This window comes from Myotis lucifugus, unplaced genomic scaffold (genome assembly GCF_000147115.1).
Source record: "Myotis lucifugus unplaced genomic scaffold, Myoluc2.0 scaffold_26, whole genome shotgun sequence".
NCBI lineage: Eukaryota > Metazoa > Chordata > Mammalia > Chiroptera > Vespertilionidae > Myotis > Myotis lucifugus.
In genome coordinates, this window is record NW_005871074.1 from 8,718,557 (window position 1) to 8,738,999 (window position 20,443).

General features: G+C 46.6%; 2 protein-coding genes across 2 annotated transcripts in view; both read left to right on the plus strand.

Annotated features, from left to right (window-relative positions):
- The window catches only part of PLEKHA2 (pleckstrin homology domain containing A2), a 59,849-nt gene extending 40,103 nt beyond the window's left edge, over positions 1-19,746 (plus strand). The window contains exons 8-12 of the mRNA XM_006086248.3: positions 16-84; positions 511-581; positions 4,790-4,853; positions 15,396-15,473; positions 15,889-19,746. Coding sequence (XP_006086310.1) covers positions 16-84; positions 511-581; positions 4,790-4,853; positions 15,396-15,473; positions 15,889-16,251 — 645 coding nt within the window. The 3' untranslated portion in view covers positions 16,252-19,746. The remainder of the gene's footprint in view (positions 1-15; positions 85-510; positions 582-4,789; positions 4,854-15,395; positions 15,474-15,888) is intronic.
- A 332-nt stretch (positions 19,747-20,078) lies between these two features.
- HTRA4 (HtrA serine peptidase 4) overlaps positions 20,079-20,443 on the plus strand; it is a 10,550-nt gene continuing 10,185 nt past the window's right edge. The window contains exon 1 of the mRNA XM_023751824.1: positions 20,079-20,400. Coding sequence (XP_023607592.1) covers positions 20,079-20,400 — 322 coding nt within the window. The remainder of the gene's footprint in view (positions 20,401-20,443) is intronic.

Here is a 20,443-nt window from a genome sequence, read left to right on the forward strand (position 1 = left end):
TACTCTGCATTTCAGCGGAAGAGCTGGAAACGTCGCTTCTTTGCGCTTGATGACTTCAGCATCTGCTACTTCAAGTGTGAGCAGGTTTGTAGTTTCTCTGGGCCTTCTGAGAGGTCATGGAGGGAAGAGGAACCTGGTAACCCCGTGTGTGTGTGTGTGTGTGTGTGTGTGCACGCACGCACACACACGTGCATGGGTGTGCACACAGAGATGTGGGCACACGCACAGACTCCCGAGATGCCTCCATCTTGTCTCCATCCGTCCTGTGTGCTCATTATTACAGTGGCCCGGACTTCCTCCCTCCTTCTGTGCAGCGAGCTGTCCTGTGGTCAGAGCCACAGAGCATCTTTATAGATTTTTTCCGCTCTTGATTCATTTGAGACCTTGCCTTGCTGGTAACCTGCTTTTAGCCGACCATCTCCAATGAGAGAGGCATGTCAGTTAGCTGGTGTGGGCTGTGGCATTATGGGGACGGTCTTGTTTACCTATCTCTACATTTCTCCCCCCCAGGACCGAGAACCACTGCGCACGATATTTCTCAAGGATGTCCTCAAGACCCATGAGTGTCTGGTCAAATCTGGGTAATTGTCTCTGCTGATTTTTTTCCTGATCAGAACCCCCACTTGCCCTCTGGAACCTCCGCTTACTACCCTTCTGCGGCTCTGTTCACATCTTCCAAGACAAGGGCCCAGGCCTGAGGTCTCGTGGTGGGAGTCACCACATCCTAGCTGACGTGGGTGTGAGGCCACACTGGGCTGGCTTACCCTCTGCCCATAACTTCACTCTCACTCCTGAGAAGATGAGCCTGTGCAATAATTTTCTGATGGAGAAAAAGAAAGCGTGTAGGAACAAAGAAGAGAGTGGTGCTGAGATGCTTCTCGGAGGTAGTTAGATGCTCATCCCACAGGAGGATGGGCTCAGAGGGGCCTGTGCCCATCCTCACTCACTTTGCAGCACTTCTGGGCAGCTCACTCTTCTGCCGGTGCCTCCTCTCTGAATTTCTTACGCCTTTTCTCTCCTCCCTCCCCCCTGCCTTTGGCAAGTCCCTGATACCCCTTCACACAGGGTGATATGGCAACTCTGTCACCCCACTGGGCAGGAGAGGAGGCATTTTTAATGTGTTCCTCTTTCTGCTAGGAAAGTGTCATGGTGCATAGGATGATTTGTGGACCTGGGACCCCGGGGTGAGGGCTCTCCCATATGCAGCACCAAATACAGATGCTGTTGGAACTAAGCTTTAGAGACCCAAGGGCGTCTGGACATCTAGAAATCCTCGTGTTGGCCCTGAATCTGCAGTCTTTAGGGACTGCATGGTGGCCGGTCCATCCCGTGAACGGGGCGAGCAGAGTCGGCATCACCAGGGAAGCTGTGAGCAGCAGGCAGCCTGCTCCGAGCGAAGGCGAGGCAGGGTCAGCGTGAACACTGCTGTGTGACCCAGGGAAGCAGGACTGAAGGCCGCGCTGTCCTGCACATGGAGCTGAGAGCATAGGTCAGGGAAGTCCCAGTGGCGATTTATCATTCGTGAAAGTAGCTGGAGACGGGAGTTCCAGAAGTGTGGCTCCAGAGGAGTGGGCGGAGGAAAGGCGGCATGACCGGAGCCTTGGAGATGTCCCTGACCCTGGAGGGCCTGTACAGACTGGACATGTGACCATGTGAGCCTGTTGGGGAGCTCAGAGAACCCAGATAAGGCTCAGTCTGAAGAGTGCTTCGTACTTTGCGTACATCTCTGACTGTCAGACGCAGACGGAACTTTGAGTAAAAGAATGAAAGGGTTGGAGATACTGTGGGGAGAAGTCCCCAAGCCTCTGCAGGTCCCAGGCCTGTGAGACTGCGTCCTCTCCCCGACCCAGTCAAGGGGCTTTCGGGCATCTGGGTCCTGAACCAACATTTGCTGAATTGCACGGAAAGGCAACAGGTAGCCTGGGAAGCAGAGTCCTCCCTCCCTGCTTTGCATTTACCTCCTCGGTAGTTGATTCCACGATGCCATTCTATTTGCAAGCGTAGTTTCAAAGGTTGAAGTGTTTTAGCGAGAGAGAGAGAGAGAGAGAGAGAGAGAGAGAGAGAAGAGCCATCTCTACTGAGACACTCAGCAAGCGATGCTAATCACAGTGAAATGTGTTTCAGGTGGCCTCTCTGTGATGCGCACGGTACCAGATGCCTCTGTAATTGATCTTTGTGGAGACCAGCCTGATCAAGGAGGTCTTCTCATCTCTATTGTGCAGTTAGGGTACAAAGGCTCAGCAAGTTTTAAAAATATTCCTAAAATACCTTTTCCCAAAGTGGAGTCAGCATTTGGCCCCAGGTCCACCTCACCCCTGGCTCGCTTCCCCTTCCATGTGGGTCTTTAGTCTCACGCTCCTCTGCCCGGGGCCCATGTCTCTGGCCCAACACCTGCCATTCCCTTTCAGGTCTTCATTCACGAAGCCAGCTCCGCCTCTGATCAGTCCTTTCCTGGAATTATTCTAACTCTTGGCGTTCAGCACACAGTCTGGCACCAGATTATGTAGTTTTGCTTTTTTATGTATTTTTTTTTATTGAGAGGGAATTAGGCCTTTCACTCCTTATATATCCCCCACTGTGACTGGATACACATATATTTAACATTGTAAATCATTTCACCTGGTTTGAGGTTTGTCACCAAGTGCGTATCAGCTACTTCTTGCCTTCTTTGTAGAAGTCAGGATCCCTCGTCCCAAACTTGCACCCGATTTGAAGCATCTTAAAGTCGTCTACTCTCTCCTTCCTTTTTTCCTCTTTAGTGTCCAATCCCCTCAGCCCAGTGGAATGAGGCACAGAGCAGGAATTTAATGAAGCTGGTGGAAGAGGGTTCGGAAATGAGAGATTTGGTACCCTTAGGGGAGGCAAACAATGGAGTAATTAAAGCATAGACCCTGGAGTCAGACCTGTGTTCAAATCCTGACTCTGCCATTTACTAACTCTGGTACCATGGGCAAGTCATGTGACCTCTCTGAGCCTGGGTTTCCTCGAAGAACAGATTGGTGGTTGCCAGAGGTGGGGGTGGGGAGTCGGGTAGGTGAAATGGGTGAAGAGGGTCCAAAGGTACAAACATCCAGTTATAAAACAAATAAATCCTGGGGATGTAATGGACAGTGTAGAGACTATAGTTAACAATACAGCATTGTATATTTGAAAGCTACTAAGAAAGTAGATCTTAAAAGTTCTCATCACATGAAAAATAATTTGTAACTGTGTAGTGATGGATGTTAACTAGACCGATTGTGATCATTTTACAATATATAAAAATATCGAATCATTATGTTGTACACCTGAAACTAATGTAATGTTATATGTCTGTTCTCTATACTAGTATATAGGGTGTCCCCCCCCAAATGTATACAGTCAAACCTCGGTTCTCGAACATCTCCCATCTTGAACATTCGGTTCTTCATCAAGTTGTTCACAGAAAAAATGTCTTGGTTGTTGACCAAAACTTCAGTTTTCAACCTGACAACCCTTTCATGCTGACACCTCAGCATGATAAAAAGGTCTCTCAGGCAGCAAACAAAGGAGAGAATGCTTTTGTTGCTGGGGAAATCCACAATTAGCACAATTTTAAAACATAAAGAGGCCATCAAGAGTGCTAATGTTGCTAAGGGTGTGAAAGTGCTCACAAACCAACAATCACAGGCGATTGAATAGGTAGCAAAACTGTTGTTGATTAGATAAATGAAAAGGAGTTAACCAGTGATAGCAATTCTGAGGCTGTGATGTATGAAAAATTCGTTTCAGGCTAGTGGGGAGTGTGGTAAATTTAAGAAAAGAAGTGTTTATAAATTAAACGGTATATTAGACTTGTATTGTATATAAGAAAGATTAAAATAGAATTGTTTGAGGTCTGGAACGGATTAATTCAATTTGCATTATTTCTAATGGAGAAAAAATGATTTGGTTTTCAAACAAATCGTTTCTCGAACAGCCTTCCGGAACAAATTAAGTTCGAGATATAAAGTTTCACTAGATACACTACGAGCTGATAATTCACTTAATTTTGAAAGTGAAATGTATGTTAATAAACACTGACTTTATAACCAAAGTGTGTATGCATATTTGGGAGAGACCCTGTATATATCTATATCTCTCTCTCTCTCTCTCTCTCTCTCTCTCTCTATATATATATATATATATATACTAGTAGATAGATCTATTTATGTATCTATCTATATAAAATAAAATTTTTATCTACTTGACTCTAAAAAAAAAGCACTCTAAATAGTGCTTTGCACAGAGCACATTGTACATCTTAGCCACTAAAGCAAATCAACCAACCCACAACTGTAGATGGTGTAGGGTGTGGTAGATATTAGCAGTCGGTTTATCTGGTTAGACCTGGTGGTAGTGGTGATGTGCATGTGTGTGGTGGGGAGGTCCCATGGGGATGTTGAAACCTCCCAAGACCCTCTAAGGCAGGGGCCTTTTTTCTGCCAGGGGCCATTTGGATATTTGTAACATCATTTGAGTACCATACAGAATTATCAACTTAAAAAGTAGCTTGCTATATTTGTTTAAACTTTTAATTAATTCACCCCTATTGTGTTGGCAGGCTCAGACCAAATGATTTCGTGGGTCTTATATGGCCCACGGGCCAGATGTCCCCCACCCCTGCTCTAAGGAGTGAAGCCAGGGGGAAGCCCTGTAATGTTTTTTGAGGCAGGGGCTGAGGGAGGAATGGCCTTTTTATGGTAGAGGGTACTGGTGTCTTGACTTAGGACAAACCAAGTCCTCGATGTGTGTGCCAGCCTGCCTGGTAACTTCCCTTTTCTCTGTCTAGGGATCTCTTAATGCGGGACAACCTGTTTGAAATCATCACAAGCTCCAGGACCTTCTATGTACAGGTAAAAAGCCCGCTCCACGAAGACTTTTATGTTCCGTTTCTGGGAACGGTGTACGCAGACGCCTCACCGTTTCCATTGCTTTCTCTTTTATTTTGCTTGAAGTTTCTAGTTGGTAAATTTAGCCCCTGAAAGTCAGTGTGAGTCCCATTTTATTCTAAACAGGATGTTTGCCAAAAGCTTCCCAACCATGAAATATAAGAGCAGGTTGAGCCACTGTACTGGGGAACGTGAGCGAGGATCAGCTGCTCCCAGCTGCTGGGCGCCAGCTAAGCAGAGAAAAGGAGAACCGGTCAGTGGTTTCACTTCTCCTTTGGAGGGTATTTATAAGCTCCGCCCGTGTGGTCATCCCTGTGTGCGGAAGGGCAACAGCTCAGAGGCCCCTGTGCAGGCGCCAGGTGCACAGCCCAGCTGCACAGAGAAAGCCATTGTTTGGGCTCTGGCCGTTCAAGCTATCAGAGCTTCTCCCCTTCACCCACAGCTGGAGTTCTCCCAACTCCTCAAATTGGAGGCGCTGGGAAGGCAGATTTCCAAACAAGCCCTTCGCCCAGCCTGTGCTGTGACTCATACAGCATCGTGATAATACATTTCTAGTGCTAAGACTGCCATGTCACGTGTCGGTTTAAATGGGGGGGATGTTTAGGGGGGCTCAGCCAACGCTTTCAAGGCTTCCCCTGCCCTTTCCTCTATGTTTCAAGTGTCACTCCCTTCCACAGGGGTCACCCCTCCCCCATGTGTTGGGTAGCAGCTCCAGTCGTCCCCTCTCTGAGCTGGCAGCCTTAGCTGTCTGTGGATTCCATCCTACATGATAAAAGGGTAATAAGCAAATTGACTGAACAGCGGAACGACTGGCCACTATGACGTGCACTGACCACCAGGGGGCAGACACTCAACGCAGGAGCTGCCCCCTGGTGGTCAGTGCACTCCCACAGGTGGAGCGCCGCTCAGCCATAAGCCGGGCTCATGGCTGGCGAGTGCAGGGGTGGTGGCGGGAGCCTCTCCCGCCTCCACAGCAGTGCTAAGGATGTCCGACTGCCGGGGAGTGGGCCTAAGCTGTCAGTTGGACATCCCCCAAGGGCTCCTGGACTGCGAGAGAGTGCAGGCCAGGCTGAGGGACCCCCTCCACCGAGTGTATGAATTTTGTCACCGGGCCTCTAGTATATACATATATTTGATTTTAGAGAAGAAGCAAGAGGGAGAGAGAGATAGAAACATCAATGATGAGAGAGAATCATTGACTGGCTGCCTCCAGCACACCCCCCACTGGGGATCGAGCCACAACCTGGCATGTGCCCTTGACCAGAATCAAACCCGGGACCCTTGAGTCCACAGTCCGACGCTCTATCCACTGAGCCAAACCGGTTAGGGCCATTCATTCAGACAAGCACTTGTCATCCCGGGAGAGACGACATAGGGAAGCTATGGAAAGTGGTGCTGGGGGTATTAGAGCTGGTTCCATTGCTGTTCAGGGACAAAGTTTTAAACTGTAGGTGCAACAAAGGCATTTCCATGTCTGGCTTTTAAGAGATATTTGTAGAACAGTCTTCAGAATGCCAGCCATTCTGCCTCATGCTGGGGACACTGTTTTGCATAGAACAGATTCTGAACCAGAGAGAGAGAGAGAGAGTCAAGTCCACAAGCAATTAACACAGTGTGATGGGGTTGGGGGGGGTGTTCGATGGATGAACACAAGGGAGTTTGTAGGGCAGTGAAACTATTCTGTATGATACTGCTATAGATGCATGAAATAGAACTTTACAGCACAATTTAAAAAAGCATTTAGGAGGTCAGGTGATCCCAGTATGGAATTCAGAATATGCCAGAAGAAGCTAAATGTATCACTAGTGTGAACCTCCCTCACTGGTGGGGATAGGAGAATATTAACAAAACAAAAGTGTGCCGAGTGCTACCATTAGACTGAGTAGTGGTTGCCATGGGAACTCACAAAAAGGGCATCTCCCCCAGCTTCAGGGAGTCAGGGGAGGTTTCCTGAGGGAAGACATATCTAAATCTGAGTCTGCTGAGGAAAGAATGGCCCAGGCAGAGGGAACAACGTGTGTAAAAAACAACAACAACAACAACAACAAAAAAACACCTGGAGATAAAAGGAGCACAGAGCATACAGGAGGCTGGAAGGCAGATGCACAGGCCCCTGACCTTGCAAGCTGTTACAGAATTTCTCTTTTATGCTAAGGGTGAGGCCCCTCGAGGTTGAACTAAGGGAGTGACCCAGTCAGATCTGCCTTCTAAAAATATTACTTGGGCAGGTGCTCTCACTTTCAGAGCCTTGTTTTCTCATCTGTAAAGTAGAGCTGATAGCCCTCCACCCTCGCCCCTAGAACAGCAGGCTAGCTGTGTAGAACAGTGTAGAGGACTGATGAGAAAGGGGGAAGATAGGAGGCAGGCCAACTTGAAGGCTGTTGTAATGTAGGTGCGGGATAAAAGGAAGCCCGAACTTAGGGTGGATGGACAAGTGTGGGACATGTAAAAGCTGTGAAAGGGTCTTTTCTAGGACTTGACTGTTGGTTGGGTGTGGGGTGGAGGGAGAAAGGAGCAGCAAGGGCAGCTGGTGGCAGCAATCACTGTGAATCGGGCAAGACTGGCACAGGTGGTTACCTTGTCTCTGGGACATCCAAGGCGACGTGCTGTGAAGGCCCTTAGACAGACAATGCCGGACACACTGGTGCTACTAAATAAGTATTTGTCAAGTGAATCATTGTGCCGGGTAAGAGTTAGGACAGAGCTTTGGGAACATGAACCCCCCCCCCCCCAACCAGCAACAACAAAAAACGTTCAAATGGTTTCCCATCATCTGCATGTTTACCAGTGGCTTCTCATCCCTTCTGTTCCCCTTTGCTGTCTGCTCCCACCTTTCTGGGGCAAAAGAATGCTAACATCACCCTGAATAAATAAATGTGCAAATGGACACATCTGTTTATCACAACTAACTCAAAGAGGAATCTGAAGTTAGAGAAGAGTCGAGATTAAAAATCACTAAAGATATGTATTATTTTATTTTAAAATAGCAACTGTTAAACTGATTTGTGTTAAGACAAGTAACATTTTATGAAAAGGAACTATATTTCTGAAACAAAAAAGGCAACAAGAGTAGCATTGTTTTTTGTTTTTGCAAATCTCATTAATGTCTGGCTTAATAGAAGACAGCAGGGTTCTCATATCTGCCTCTGCATTCTATCTGGGGCCATATGTTGTTTTGATGGAAGAATATGAAGAAAATCTGGCCCTGCACAGATATGTATTTGGAAAGAAGGCAATATTTTAATAGCTTTCCCAGGTAATTGTGGGTATTCTTCTTTGATTCTACACCAAAACTTGGCAAATAGTAGTTAGTTTCTTCATGTTTAGATGCAATGTGGAATCAGAAGCCAATAATAATAAACTTTCATACTCTTACATTAAAATCCTTTGGTTAGTTTTTCGCTTTGAATGAATCCTTTTTGCCAATACATGATTTTGTAACTGTGTGCATAGGACATTTGGAAAATCATGGTCTTGCTGAGCTATGCAGATCTTCCAAATGTGGACACATTTTATTATATAACTAGTCTCCCGGTGCACGGATTCGTGCACATTGAAAGGAAATTAATTAGAAGAAATATTTTAGTATCGCTGTTCACATCTTGCTAACGAAAAGAAAATAGGATTCTACCTAGTCTCTTATCTGTCTACTCCAGGACTTCAGTGAACATCAAATGAGATGAGGCACGGGAAAACGCTTCACAGACATTTGGTTAAACTGTAAAATGTTTGCACCTGGCTATTGCTAGTCGCTAGGGAGAAGAAGCTGGGTGTTGCTATGTGACGTCATTACTGGGCGCCCACAGCAACTGTTTCTGGGCTGGGCTGGGCTGTGGGCCGCATTTTGTGCCATGGGGTCTCAGCAGCATTGGCTGCAGTTTGGTGGGGTGTCCCACTTGGGGGATGCCAGTGTTGATTTGTTGGCGCCAGGTCCATGGCCAATGCGTGTCATGGCAGCTCCTGTATTGAGCATCTGTCCCCTGGTGGTCAGTGCGCATCATAGCTACCAGTCGGGCGGACACTTAGCTTTTTATATATAGACTAGAGGCCCGGTGCACAAAAATTTGTGCACTCGGGGGGGAAGAGGGGGTCCCTCAGCCCGGCCTGTGCCCTCTCGCAGTCTGGGACCCCTCGGGAGATAACGACCTGCTGGCTTAGGCCTGCTCCTGGGTGGCAGAGGGCAGGCCCAATCCCTAGGTGCAGCCCCTGAATCCCCCTCAAGGTAGGGCTGATTGGGGGGGTTTGGGGCGCCGCCCCCCTGTCCATGCACAAGGCAGGTTCAATGGGGAGGTTGCGGCGCCACCCCCTGTGATGCACAGAGCAGGGCCAATCAGGGGGTTGGGGCGCTGCCCCCTGTCACTCACAGAGCAGGGCCCATCAGGGGGTTGGGGCGCTGCCCCCTGTCACTCACAGAGCAGGGCCAATCAGGGGGTTGGGGCACTGCCCCCCCCATCACGCACAGAGCAGGGCCCATCAGGGGGTTGGGGAGCTCCCCCTCTCATGCACAGAGCAAGGCCCATCAGGAGGTTGGGGAGCTCCCCCCTGTCACGCACAGAGTAGGGCCGATAGGGGAGTTAGGGCACTGCCCCCTGTCACACACAGAGCAGGGTGGATCAGGGGGTTGGGGCGCCGCCCTCTATCACCCACAGAGCAGGGCCAATCAGGGGGTTGGGGCGCCACCACTGTCACACTCAGGGCAGGGCCGATGGGGAGGTTATGGCTCTACCCCGTCACACACAGAGCAGGGCCCGTGGGTGGGGGGAGGGGGGTTGGGGCACCACCCCCTGTCACACACAGAGCAGGGCCGATCAGGGGGTTGGGACGCCACACCCTGTCACACACAGAGCCGCAGGGCGATCAGGGGGTTTGGGCGCTGCACCCTGTCACGCTGATCTGGTGCCAGGAGGCCTCACGGCTCCGCTGATCCCGGTGCTGGGAGGCATATTACCCTTTTACTATATAGGATAGAGGCCTGGGGGCCGGCTGGTTTGCCCTGAAGGGTGTCCTGGATCAGGGTGGGGGTCCCCACTGGGGTGCCTGGCCAGCCTGGATGAGGGGATGATGGCTGTTTGCAGCTGGTCACACACCCTTCAGGGTGGGGGTCCCCACTGGGGTGCCTGGCCAGTCTGGGTGAGGGGCTGAGGGCTGCTTTCAGGCTGGCGGGAAGCTCCCAACCACTCCTTTTTTTCTTTTTTTTTTTTCTTCTGGGCCAGCTTTAGCTCTGGCTCTAGCTCTGAGGCTTCCGCTGCTGGTTTGTTTGCCATTCTATAATCGAAACAATGTATAACTTCAGCTCTGAGATCCCAGCCGGCTATATTTGTTAGAATGTTTCAAACTGCCAGCTCAGAGGCCGGCAAGTGAGGCGGGGAACGTTGGAGTCTACAGTCACGGGAGCAAGGAAGCCTCATGTTCGCTTCCAGCTGCCTGGCTGCCGGCCGCCATCTTGGCTGACAGTTAATTTGCATAAGGATACGCTGATTAGCCAATCAGAAGGGTAGCGGTCGTACGCCAATTACCATTTTTCTCTTTTATTAGTGTAGATTTTTAAAAAATCACATTTGTTAATATTAGCCTCATCAACAAGTCTTTTTTATATATATTTTTACTGATTTCAGTGAGGAAGGAAGAGGGAGAGAGAGATAGAAACATCAATGATGAGAGAGAATCATCGATTGGCTGCCTCCTGCATGCCCCCAACTGGGGACCAAGCCCGCAACCCGGGCATGTGCCCCTGACCAGAATCGAACCTGGGACCCTTCAGTCCACAGGCCGACGCTCCATCCACAGAGCCAAACCAGCCAGGGCTCATCAACAAGTCTTTAAATATGGAAAGCTGTCGAGCTCATGGAGGTAGATATAAGTCTTCTGAAATTCTAATTTTTGCTTTGAAAGCACAGAATTCATCATTTGCAAGAAAATACTTTCATGAACTTCCTGATATCACAGGCTCATTTCTTTCAGTTTTGAGAAAGTTCGTCATATACCTAAATCTGAATAAGTTTGACAGTTAGTTTGTCTTTCGGTCATTTGTTCCAAATAAAAATCATGTCTCATGAAGAAAGGGAAAGAATATAGTGACTACTCATACAGTTTGGTTCTGATCTGCTTCCTAAGGTGTTATGCTCAGTAAACCTGCTTCAAAGAACCGTGTGTCCTCGGTATCTAGGTAGCTCGACCATAGAGCAGGGGAGATCTATGCAGAGGAAATAAATCCCTTGGACAGAAGAGAGAGACTTGGGCAACAGAATGGGGCTGGATTCCAACTATGTAGATGTCGGTCATTTACCTTCTATGTCAGGTTTACCTTCTATGTCACATGTGTGATCTCTCACACTGTAGTATTTCTTTTGTGTTAATAAAAAGCTAGACCGTTTATTGGCCACTTCGCTCTCCTAGGCACAATGCTAAGCAATTTACAGGCAGCATATTAGTTAATTCTCCACAGTGTCTGAGGTCATCTTCACTTTGAGATCATAAACCTGGTGAGTTACGGGACTGATTCGGAGGCACCGGAGGCTAGGATGAGACCTACTCATTTGTGTTGACAAGCAGCCTGGTGCAGAACCCAAGATGCAGAGGGTAGTCTGGCTCTGGATTGGGGAAGACCAGCTTGGGGGAACTGGGTGTCTTGGCAGATGGATCATGGTGACAAAGATCCAGAATCTGGCAGTAATCAGGTATCTAAGCTTGTGATGCTAGCAAGCTAATTAGTAGGTAGATGGTTCTCACTTTTGAACAAGGGCTCAAAATGAGGTTTTAGTTTTTAGAATACAAGTCAAGCGAGGCTCCCCATTTCCCAGTCATAGAAAGTCAAGGGTATAAGGTAGCCAAGAGGATTAGTTATTTGAAATGACTAATGTAGTGCAGACTGGCTTTGATGACTTGGCATAAGCCCAGTTGTCAGCACTAGAGGACTGTGTCAGGACAGAAGTTGTACTGAGAGGGCTCACACGTGGATTGCAGAGTGTTGGGCTGGAACTCTTTGGATACTTACGGTTTTAACGTAGACTTCAAGGTACATGACATCACTCAGAACTACATAGTGTATATGACCTGGGTTGTCATGTGGCAAGGGTGTCTAAAGATGGGCTGGCTCTTGGGCACAGGGTAGGTGTGATTAGCTGTTGGGAAGAGAGGGCAGAGATTAGGAATAGAATGAAGAAGGAGTTGCCTAAAAATTTTAGACAGCTGTAGTGGAAGTGCCAGAAGTTCATATTGGAGGCCTTTTATTGATGACCTCTAAAATCCCATCCTTCAAACCTGCATGTATTGCTGGGCTCATAGTAGGTATTCATGAAAAGCTCACTGGGCTGCAATAAATCGAAGACTGCAGTGGTCCATTTTAATGCCCTTTGTTCCCCCCATCTCAGAAACTGCCCTCAAGAACAGAAACCCTACTTTTTTTGGGAACCGAGCACCAGAAACAAATGCACATGTTTAAGCACACCAGGAGAGGATGCGGGCATGAGTTTGGCACGTCTCCTCATGTTCTCCATTTTAAACACTTTTTAGTCTTGGTGATTCACATGGTGTGGGTGGACTTCAGAGCTGGTTTTTACCTCTAGTTCATAAAGCTACCTATGTGATACTGTTTTAAGGTATTTTAAATTCTTGATTAATGCTAAGCACAGGCTTTTCATAAAAGATAGATATACACATATACCATTTTTGCATACAACCTTTGAGGTGTCAGTGAATGTTTGTTGTCAGTGAATCCCATCATAAAATGATTAATAGAGACTGTAATTGTGATGTCAATAAAGTAATATTCTATTTCTTCTCATGTGGGATCAGTTACAGTATCTGCTTTTCTATTTGAATAATATTTTAAAATAACAGTTTATTAAACATTAAAGTAATGCTTACCGATGTTTGTTATTATTAACATTAACATGGCTGGGTTAGCTAGCTGGATTATCTGACAGAAAAAATGTCCTTAAACAGAACTAGAGAATTAGAGGAACATATAAGTAGAAAACAATTTCCATCTCTATTAATTATTAAATGTTTTAAGAAAGAAATTGAATTATTTTGCCTATCATATTAGCAAAGATTTTTAAAAATTGTAATATGTAGTTCTAGCAAGGGTACATGTAGAAAATAATGTATTGTTGGCAAATGAAATTTTCTTGTAGTTGACCAGAAACATTTCTGGCCAAATGTAAGAGCCTGAAAGGAATGCATACTGTTTATCTAGTGATTTCTCTGGGAGTTAAAGAATCTTACATATGAAAAAGCTTTATGCATAAAGGTGTGACTAACAGCATTATTTATATTAGAGGAGAGTTGGAAATGATCTGAAGGCATTTTAGAGGATTTTGATTCTTGGTCTTGAATCCCCAGATGTTATGTCAGGTGACTCCTAGGTTTCTGTGATTCAGTGACTTCTTGCTAAGTGGAGGCTGGTGTGAAGAGGCCTAGGCTAGTTGTATGAGAGTTTGTTGGTGAGGTCTCAAAAGGCAATCAAACAGGTGGCCTGTGGCGTGTGGGGTAACAGTTGACAGTGGGGGAATTTGCTAGGATGATGGAAGGAGTAGAAGGAACTTAACAGTCCTGGACACGGATTATTGGAGTGTCAGCATGGGGCTCTTGCAATTTGCTTAATGAGATTCCCAGATCCCTATGTGATGTCAGAGGCCTTTGTCTCTCCCTCAGCTCCCATCTCTGTCTTCCCCTCTGTCTTCTAACATTCACCCCCCCACACCCCCCCCCCCATCAAATCACCTCTGCTTCCCTCAAAGGAAAATCTCTAAGAAATGCTTTTCTACTATTGGACAATTTACCTCCATCTCATTCCAATGCGAAATAACCCTTCTTCCCTCCCAAATATGGTACCTTATTTGATCCTGATAATTTGATCCTTTAGGTAGGAATTGTCTGCAGAATGAGGGGTGGGGGAAGTCTCGGAGACGGTGGTGAACATATTTATAATGTTGGAATTTAAGGCTTCATGTGTAATAGTAATAATAAAATAACGGATGCTTATAATGCCCTTTCTGTGCATTAGACACTGTTCAAACTGCTTTACCTGCAAGAGCTTATTTAAGTCTCCCAATAGTTCTACTTGTTGACAGGCTAGCTCTGATATTAGTAAAACACCTTCCAGAAGAATCTTGAAGATCTTGCCCTGACTATTTTTTTGGACTAGGGATGGATTTGTCTGTTTCTTGGGGAACCACCAGCTTGTCAAATAACTGGGAAAAGTCCAGAGAGAGAGGGTGCAGGTAAAGCTGCAGCTCTAGCACGTGAGAGAGCTGTTCCCCTTGGGCCCTTGTTGCTACACACTTTTGACCCGGTGTTCAGGGTGTGACACCATTTCCCTTGCAAGTTGCTCCTGTACACATCTAACCAAGGAAGCTTGGTTTGGGGTGACAGAAAGGGGTAGGGATGAAGTTTGAGGCTTTAAAAAAAACCTCATTATGTATTATTTTGATATAACGCAAAGAGAAAGAATCATTTTGGGGATGGGGAAAGTGAGGGTAGTATGTGGACAATTTTGCAGTCTGGGGTGTGGTGTTTGCATATACAGATGCACACTTGTGGGTTTTTTTTTCCCCACACTTATGATTTGGGATGGAACCATTTGGGGAAGGCACAGGGGGACAGAGAGAGGTTAACAAATATAAATTTCTGGAGGTCAAGGCTTCAGTCTCGGTCCCATCTTGTGCCAGCACCTGATGCCATGTGTAATACTGAATAAGGCCTCCGTAAACTTTTGCTGGCTTCGCTAGAATTCAGCCTCTATAAAGCTGGAAAACACAGAACTTAGAGGACTCCACTTGCAGTGGCTTTGCCTCTAGATTTTCTTCCTTTCTTCACAGAGTCGCTGCTGCCCCCTTCTGGGCTTAGTAGGTATCACTGGGGGAAATACTTTTTTTTTTTTTTTTTTACTGTTCAGCTGTGTCCTACATGTTTTTAAGCTTAGCACTCCAAGTCTAGCAACTCTGAGGCCTGGATGGGGAGTCAGAGCAGACTCAGGTAGTTTGTGTTTTGAGAGAAGTCCTGCTTGGCGATGATACACATCTGGGAGGCGTTGCAGAGGATTTGGCTTGAATGGGACCGGAGTTGAAAATACGCTTATTCTGTGCAGATATCTGTAATGGAAAGATGACTGCACTGAGAGGCAGGAGAACTGGAATGTAGACCGGCCATAGACCCCGAGCTCTGACTTCCTGGGCCTCATGTTCATTTTCTATAAAGCTGGACCAGGCCGACTGTGTTCCAGAAGGGGGTCTGGGACTTCCACAGGGGAGGGGCCTCTAAGCTCTCCCCGCCCTCATGACCTCTGCCCCCCTGCTGAGCTGCTCCACTTGGAGCTGGTTTATTTATGAAGTGTCAAATCCGAAAAAATGTCCTCCAAAGCCTGGAGCCACTGGACGAGATGGTCTCTGAGGTTCTTCCAGCTCTAATGGTGTGATTTTTATGAACTTAGCTCTGAGTCAGAGCCTTGAGCGCTGAAATCATGGTGCCCAGGATGCCTGTGTAAATGCTGTGGGTGTTTTGCAGGCGGACAGCCCAGAAGACATGCACAGCTGGATTAAAGAGATCAGGGCAGCTGTCCAGGCCCTCAAGTGCCACCCCAGAGTAAGTCACTTCCTTTCTGTCGCATAGTCACTGTCAACCGGGAGATGCGTGTCCTTGAGGGGGCAGGTTTTATTTGGGGCTGTAGGCAGGCAGCCTGGTCCCAGCTGAAGCCCCGGGCTGCCTTGTTTGTTTTTCTCTGTCGACTGACTTGGGTACACATATTTGTTTTTTAGTTTTGGTTCCTGGAGGAGGTGAGGTAGGGTCGGATAGGTGTGTCCTACACAGCTCCCTGTCAGGCAGACTGACAAGTCTGGCGTGGGTCCCTGTGGACTTACTTGGTTTCTGTAGACAAATGTCTCTGGACTATGAGACGGTGATTGTGGGTGGGTACTCAGCGTGGGGCTTTGGGATAAACATTGTCAGGAAAGCCCTCACTTTCCTTTGTTTGTTTTTTTCTTCCCTTTTATTTTTGTAGGAAATGTCCTTTTCTCGATCCATTTCTTTGACTCGCTCTGGAAGCTCCAGCCTGTCGGGTGGGCCCAACTCTGTCTTCTGCAGAGGACGGCCACCTGTGGAAGAGAAGAAAGCCCTCTGCAAAGCCCCCTCGGTGGCCTCCTCCTGGCAACCCTGGACACCTGTCCCCCAGGCCGGGGAAAAGCTACATCCACCTGAAGAGACTCTTGAGGACTCTTTGTTCACATCTCGACTTGGGGAGAGCAATACTTCTGGGGCATTGCCCAGCTCCCGGATAAGGCACCGATCGGAGCCCCAGCACCCCAAGGAGAAGCCATTTATGTTCAACCTTGATGATGAGAACATACGGACTTCTGATGTGTGATGAGGCATAGCGCCCAGGGAGGGAGGGACGGGGAGGACTCAAGCAAAGGAGGCCATGACTCTGTTTTTCTATCTGTTGGAGGATAGTCAGAGGCCTTTATGCCGCTCATATTCCTTTGGATGCTCTATGGGAGGGGCCCATCCAGCTGGCTTTTTAAAAAGAAATATCCACGTGGTGTGTTTAATTTGGGAAAATCACTAGGTTATGCTCAGTGGAGATCAGGTTGCCTCTTGTTCGACTATTGAAAGGTCGTCCTGATGAGAGAAGGTTGGAAGTCCAATTTCGTCCCTAACCAAGTTTTATTTCCTTGTCCTAGTTTTAGTTCCTTCCCTTTGTTTTCAGGACAGACACGGAATCTTAGGCCAGTCATCTGGCTTTATCCTATTCCTCTGTATTGGCTGAAGTTTGTGAAGTAGAAGGGTGGAAACTAACGCACCTAAACAGAGAGAGGAGAGGTGGAGACCCAGGCTCCGCTTCACTGGGATCCATTCTAAGGGGAGGTGTTAAAATCTGGGGGCTAATCCATCAGGGCAGATCCCCATAGAGAACGAAATAGGGACCTCTTGTGAGGAACGGGGAATGATTCATTCAATACATCAGTCAATTTTGGGAACGACTCTGCTCTCATGTAGATGTTCTTTGACCCCAAATACTGTCGGTGTGAGTGACAGACCTGCCCACCTGGTTTCCGGGTCCAGCCCCGAGGATGGGTTTATCAGTGTTAAATGTTATGACTGTTGAGAACAGAACAGACATTTCCCTTGATACGGTGTTAGTTGGAATGTGTGGAGAGTTGACACTTGTATGATAATTCACTGTGTGATAGATCAGATCTCTATTTTAGAGTCTTAGATTTGCTGTGAAGCAGATGCTGGGAAGAGATGGATTAGAGTTCATCCAGCTAAGTTTTCTTGATCCATGTTTTCCAAACAGAAGGAAAGGTCTGTTTTAGCACAGACATTATCTTGAATCCTGCCTCACAGCTCGTTTTTCATGGTCCAACAGTAGTCTAAGTGTAAGTGCTGTAATATTGTGTGCCCTGGCATATTTGCTTTCTTTTTATTGTTTGAGTTGTCCTTTGAAAGAAGCCTTATGTTCTTGCATGACCCGACCTTGTAATCTGATGAGGTGTTCTGTGTACTTAAGAGCAGAGAGATAGAAAGATAATCTTGATAGATATTTATATTTTTAATAAAATAGAAACTGCATAGAAACACTGATTTAGAGGTTATGCATTGCTGACTAGAGATGTCCCAGGTAGAAAAGCATAGATTGCATTTCCCACCCAAATTTCAGGGTGTACCTTCTTCCATTTGGCAAAAAAAACAAAACAAAACAAAAAACTATTTCTGGGGCCCCTGGAAGGATTTGTCTATCCAACTTATATGTTGAACTTCTCAGGGTTCCCTAAAGGGAAAGACAAGGTAACTCATTTCTGTCTATAACTGTTATCAGCTAGGTCAGTTAATTATATCTTTAAATTATAAAATTAATGACTTGTGGAAGAGACTAAGAGAAGTATTTTTACCTTAGTAAATCCCTTTCCCTGCTTATGTCCACATCTAATGCCGAGGTGAAAAGATGTGATCAGAAAATCCTTAGGAACTTGAGGGAAATGTTATGTTTCTTTCAGGAGCCACTCTTTCCTTGAAGTCCATGTCATGTTGAGAACTATTCTTGACTGCACTGTGTTGGAGCTATACTTCACTTAAATTGCTTGGCATAGTGGTCCTGGTATAAAAAGAAAATCTACTACTGGGTCGGTCTCTCTCTCTCTCTCTCTCTCTCTCTCCAGACTCATACACTTTTGTCCTTAGAAACCCTTGGTTTGGGAATTATTTATTTGTGAGTGGTGGAGGTTACAACATACTTCAAGTAGCCTACTTCCAAAAGTCATTCCAAATTCTTAAAGCTCTTTGTCTCTGGTTTCATTTTCCAGTTTTCCTCAAGAAAATTATTTGGCTAATAAGTGCACAATAAGTCATACTGAATTAATGGAAATCATTTAGAGACTTTTGAGGTCTCTTTAAACATTCCCTAACTCATGGAAAGGTGCCACCTTTTGGTGTGTAAATTGTAAAAATCTGTGCATTTCTCTCTTTAAAATTAAACTCTGCTAGAATACTACTGCTACATTAATTGGCCATTATAATAAGCTGATATGTTTCTTATTCATTAGTCTTTTTTGAGAATGTGTTAAATTGAACATGCTTATAAATCCAAATTGTATTATTATGATGGGGGAAAACAGGGACTCTAGTTGGCAATTTCTTAGAAATTCCATGTTAGAACATATTCATGTAGTTCCAACACCAGGTAAATATAATTATCTTCAATGAAGCCTGAAAGCATTCTCATTCTCAAACCTTATTTCAGAATTCCTTTTGTGTCCATATATCTTACCTTCTGGCCAATTTCACAGTACAGCCTTTTAATGTCACTACACATGTGAGCCAAAGGTGGTATATGTACGACAAAAGCATTTAGTTTTAAATGTATAATAAAATGGAAGCAAAGCAAAAAATAGGGTGGGGATGCACTATAGGTTAGTAGTTAAATGCATAGGCTCTGGAATAAAACTGAGTTTTAAAAAATAAAAGGAACTAAAAAAGGTACTGCATTTTCTTCGTGGAATAAAAACCTTCTCTGAGTTGTGCTGTTTTTATAAGACATTTGGCGGCGTCTTGACTCACTCTATATGTAACAGTACTTCAGGTGGTCTTCCCTAGAGCTGAACTATTCACCATCCACTGCTTTTGAAAGCTTATGGATTTGCTCTCTTAAGTCAGTTGATGGTAAACAGAATTGGGCTTTTTGCATACTGTGAGACAACATAAACATACATTAAGTAGAGTGACCTCTGGTCAAAATGTTGGAATTACACATCTGTTTCTGGGTAGGACGCTGGAAGATTCCCATGAGAAAGTAGATTTAAGGTCCAGTTTTGTAGTTCACTTACAAGTTGCTTTTTCCCCCCCACTTTTTTTGAGTATAACTGCTCTGACATAGGCTAAAAGGACCCAGTAAATAAATAGCAGGCTCAATACTGGAGCAGTGGGATTTGATGTCTATTTGCACTGACAACTAAATAAACAAGCATATGGAGGTAACAATATTTTGGTAATGGAGTTTCCCAAATCAGCTTCATTGATAAACTTTGAACATGTCAGAAATGGTTACGTTTATTAAATCATTTCTACCCATTCCCTTTCTCTCTGCGTGTTGCCTGCAGCAGTCAATTACCATCACTCATCTAGGTAGGGTTTGAACTGTTTGATTCCTTTCCCCACTGCTTAGGAAGGTGTGGCATGATTCTGTGTTTTGAACCAGTATGTTTCAGCTGTGAAGTGCACTCGCTGTAACTACTGAGCTGAGTGCATGGAAACGGTTGTGCTTCTCATGTTATGTGCTCTCTGAATTGGTATGTAGCAAAAAGTTAATTTTCTAAAACTGTTTTGTGGCTTGTTTTGTAATAAAAACATGAGGATACTGAAATGTGGTGTGTTTTCCTAATGCCCACCGTGGGTGGGTGCTGGCTCTTGTCATCCTGCCCCTATTGGTTTTATGGATTTCACAATGCAGGTCCCTGCTCAGGGTCGGGCTACTTCGCGCCTCTCACCACTGCCTGGGGGGTGGATGCCGCCCTCAGGGAGGGCCGAGTGGTGGGAAGATGTATGGGTGTGTATGTGGAGAGGTCTGCCAGGCTCTGCCCCTTAAGTCTGGCACTGGTGGAGGCGGCACCCTGGCCGGGAGTGTGTTGCTCATTTAAAAGTGGTTGCGGGTCCAGGGTAAAGTAATTGGAAAAGTGGGAGGAAGAAGGGAGCAGCATGGTTAGACCTTCGCTTCAACCCGCTGGGCTGGGACAATTCCTCCTGCTGTGGCTGCTGCTGCTGCCCCCGGTTCCCGATCCCAGGGTGGAGGCTCAGAGGACCTGGCCCTCTCCGTTCTGCCCCGCGGTCTGCGAGCCAATGCGCTGCCCCCCGCTGCCCACCTGCCCCTCGGGGGCCACGCCGGTGCAGGATCGCTGCCGCTGCTGCCGCGTGTGCCCCGCGGCCGAGGGCGAGGTCTGCGGCGGGGCGCTCGGCCGGCCCTGTGCTCCGGGGCTGCAGTGCAGCGCGCCGTTCCGCCGCGGCGCCTGGGTGGCACTCGGCGGGGCACCTGCGGCTGCCCTGGCGGACGGGGCGGCCGTGTG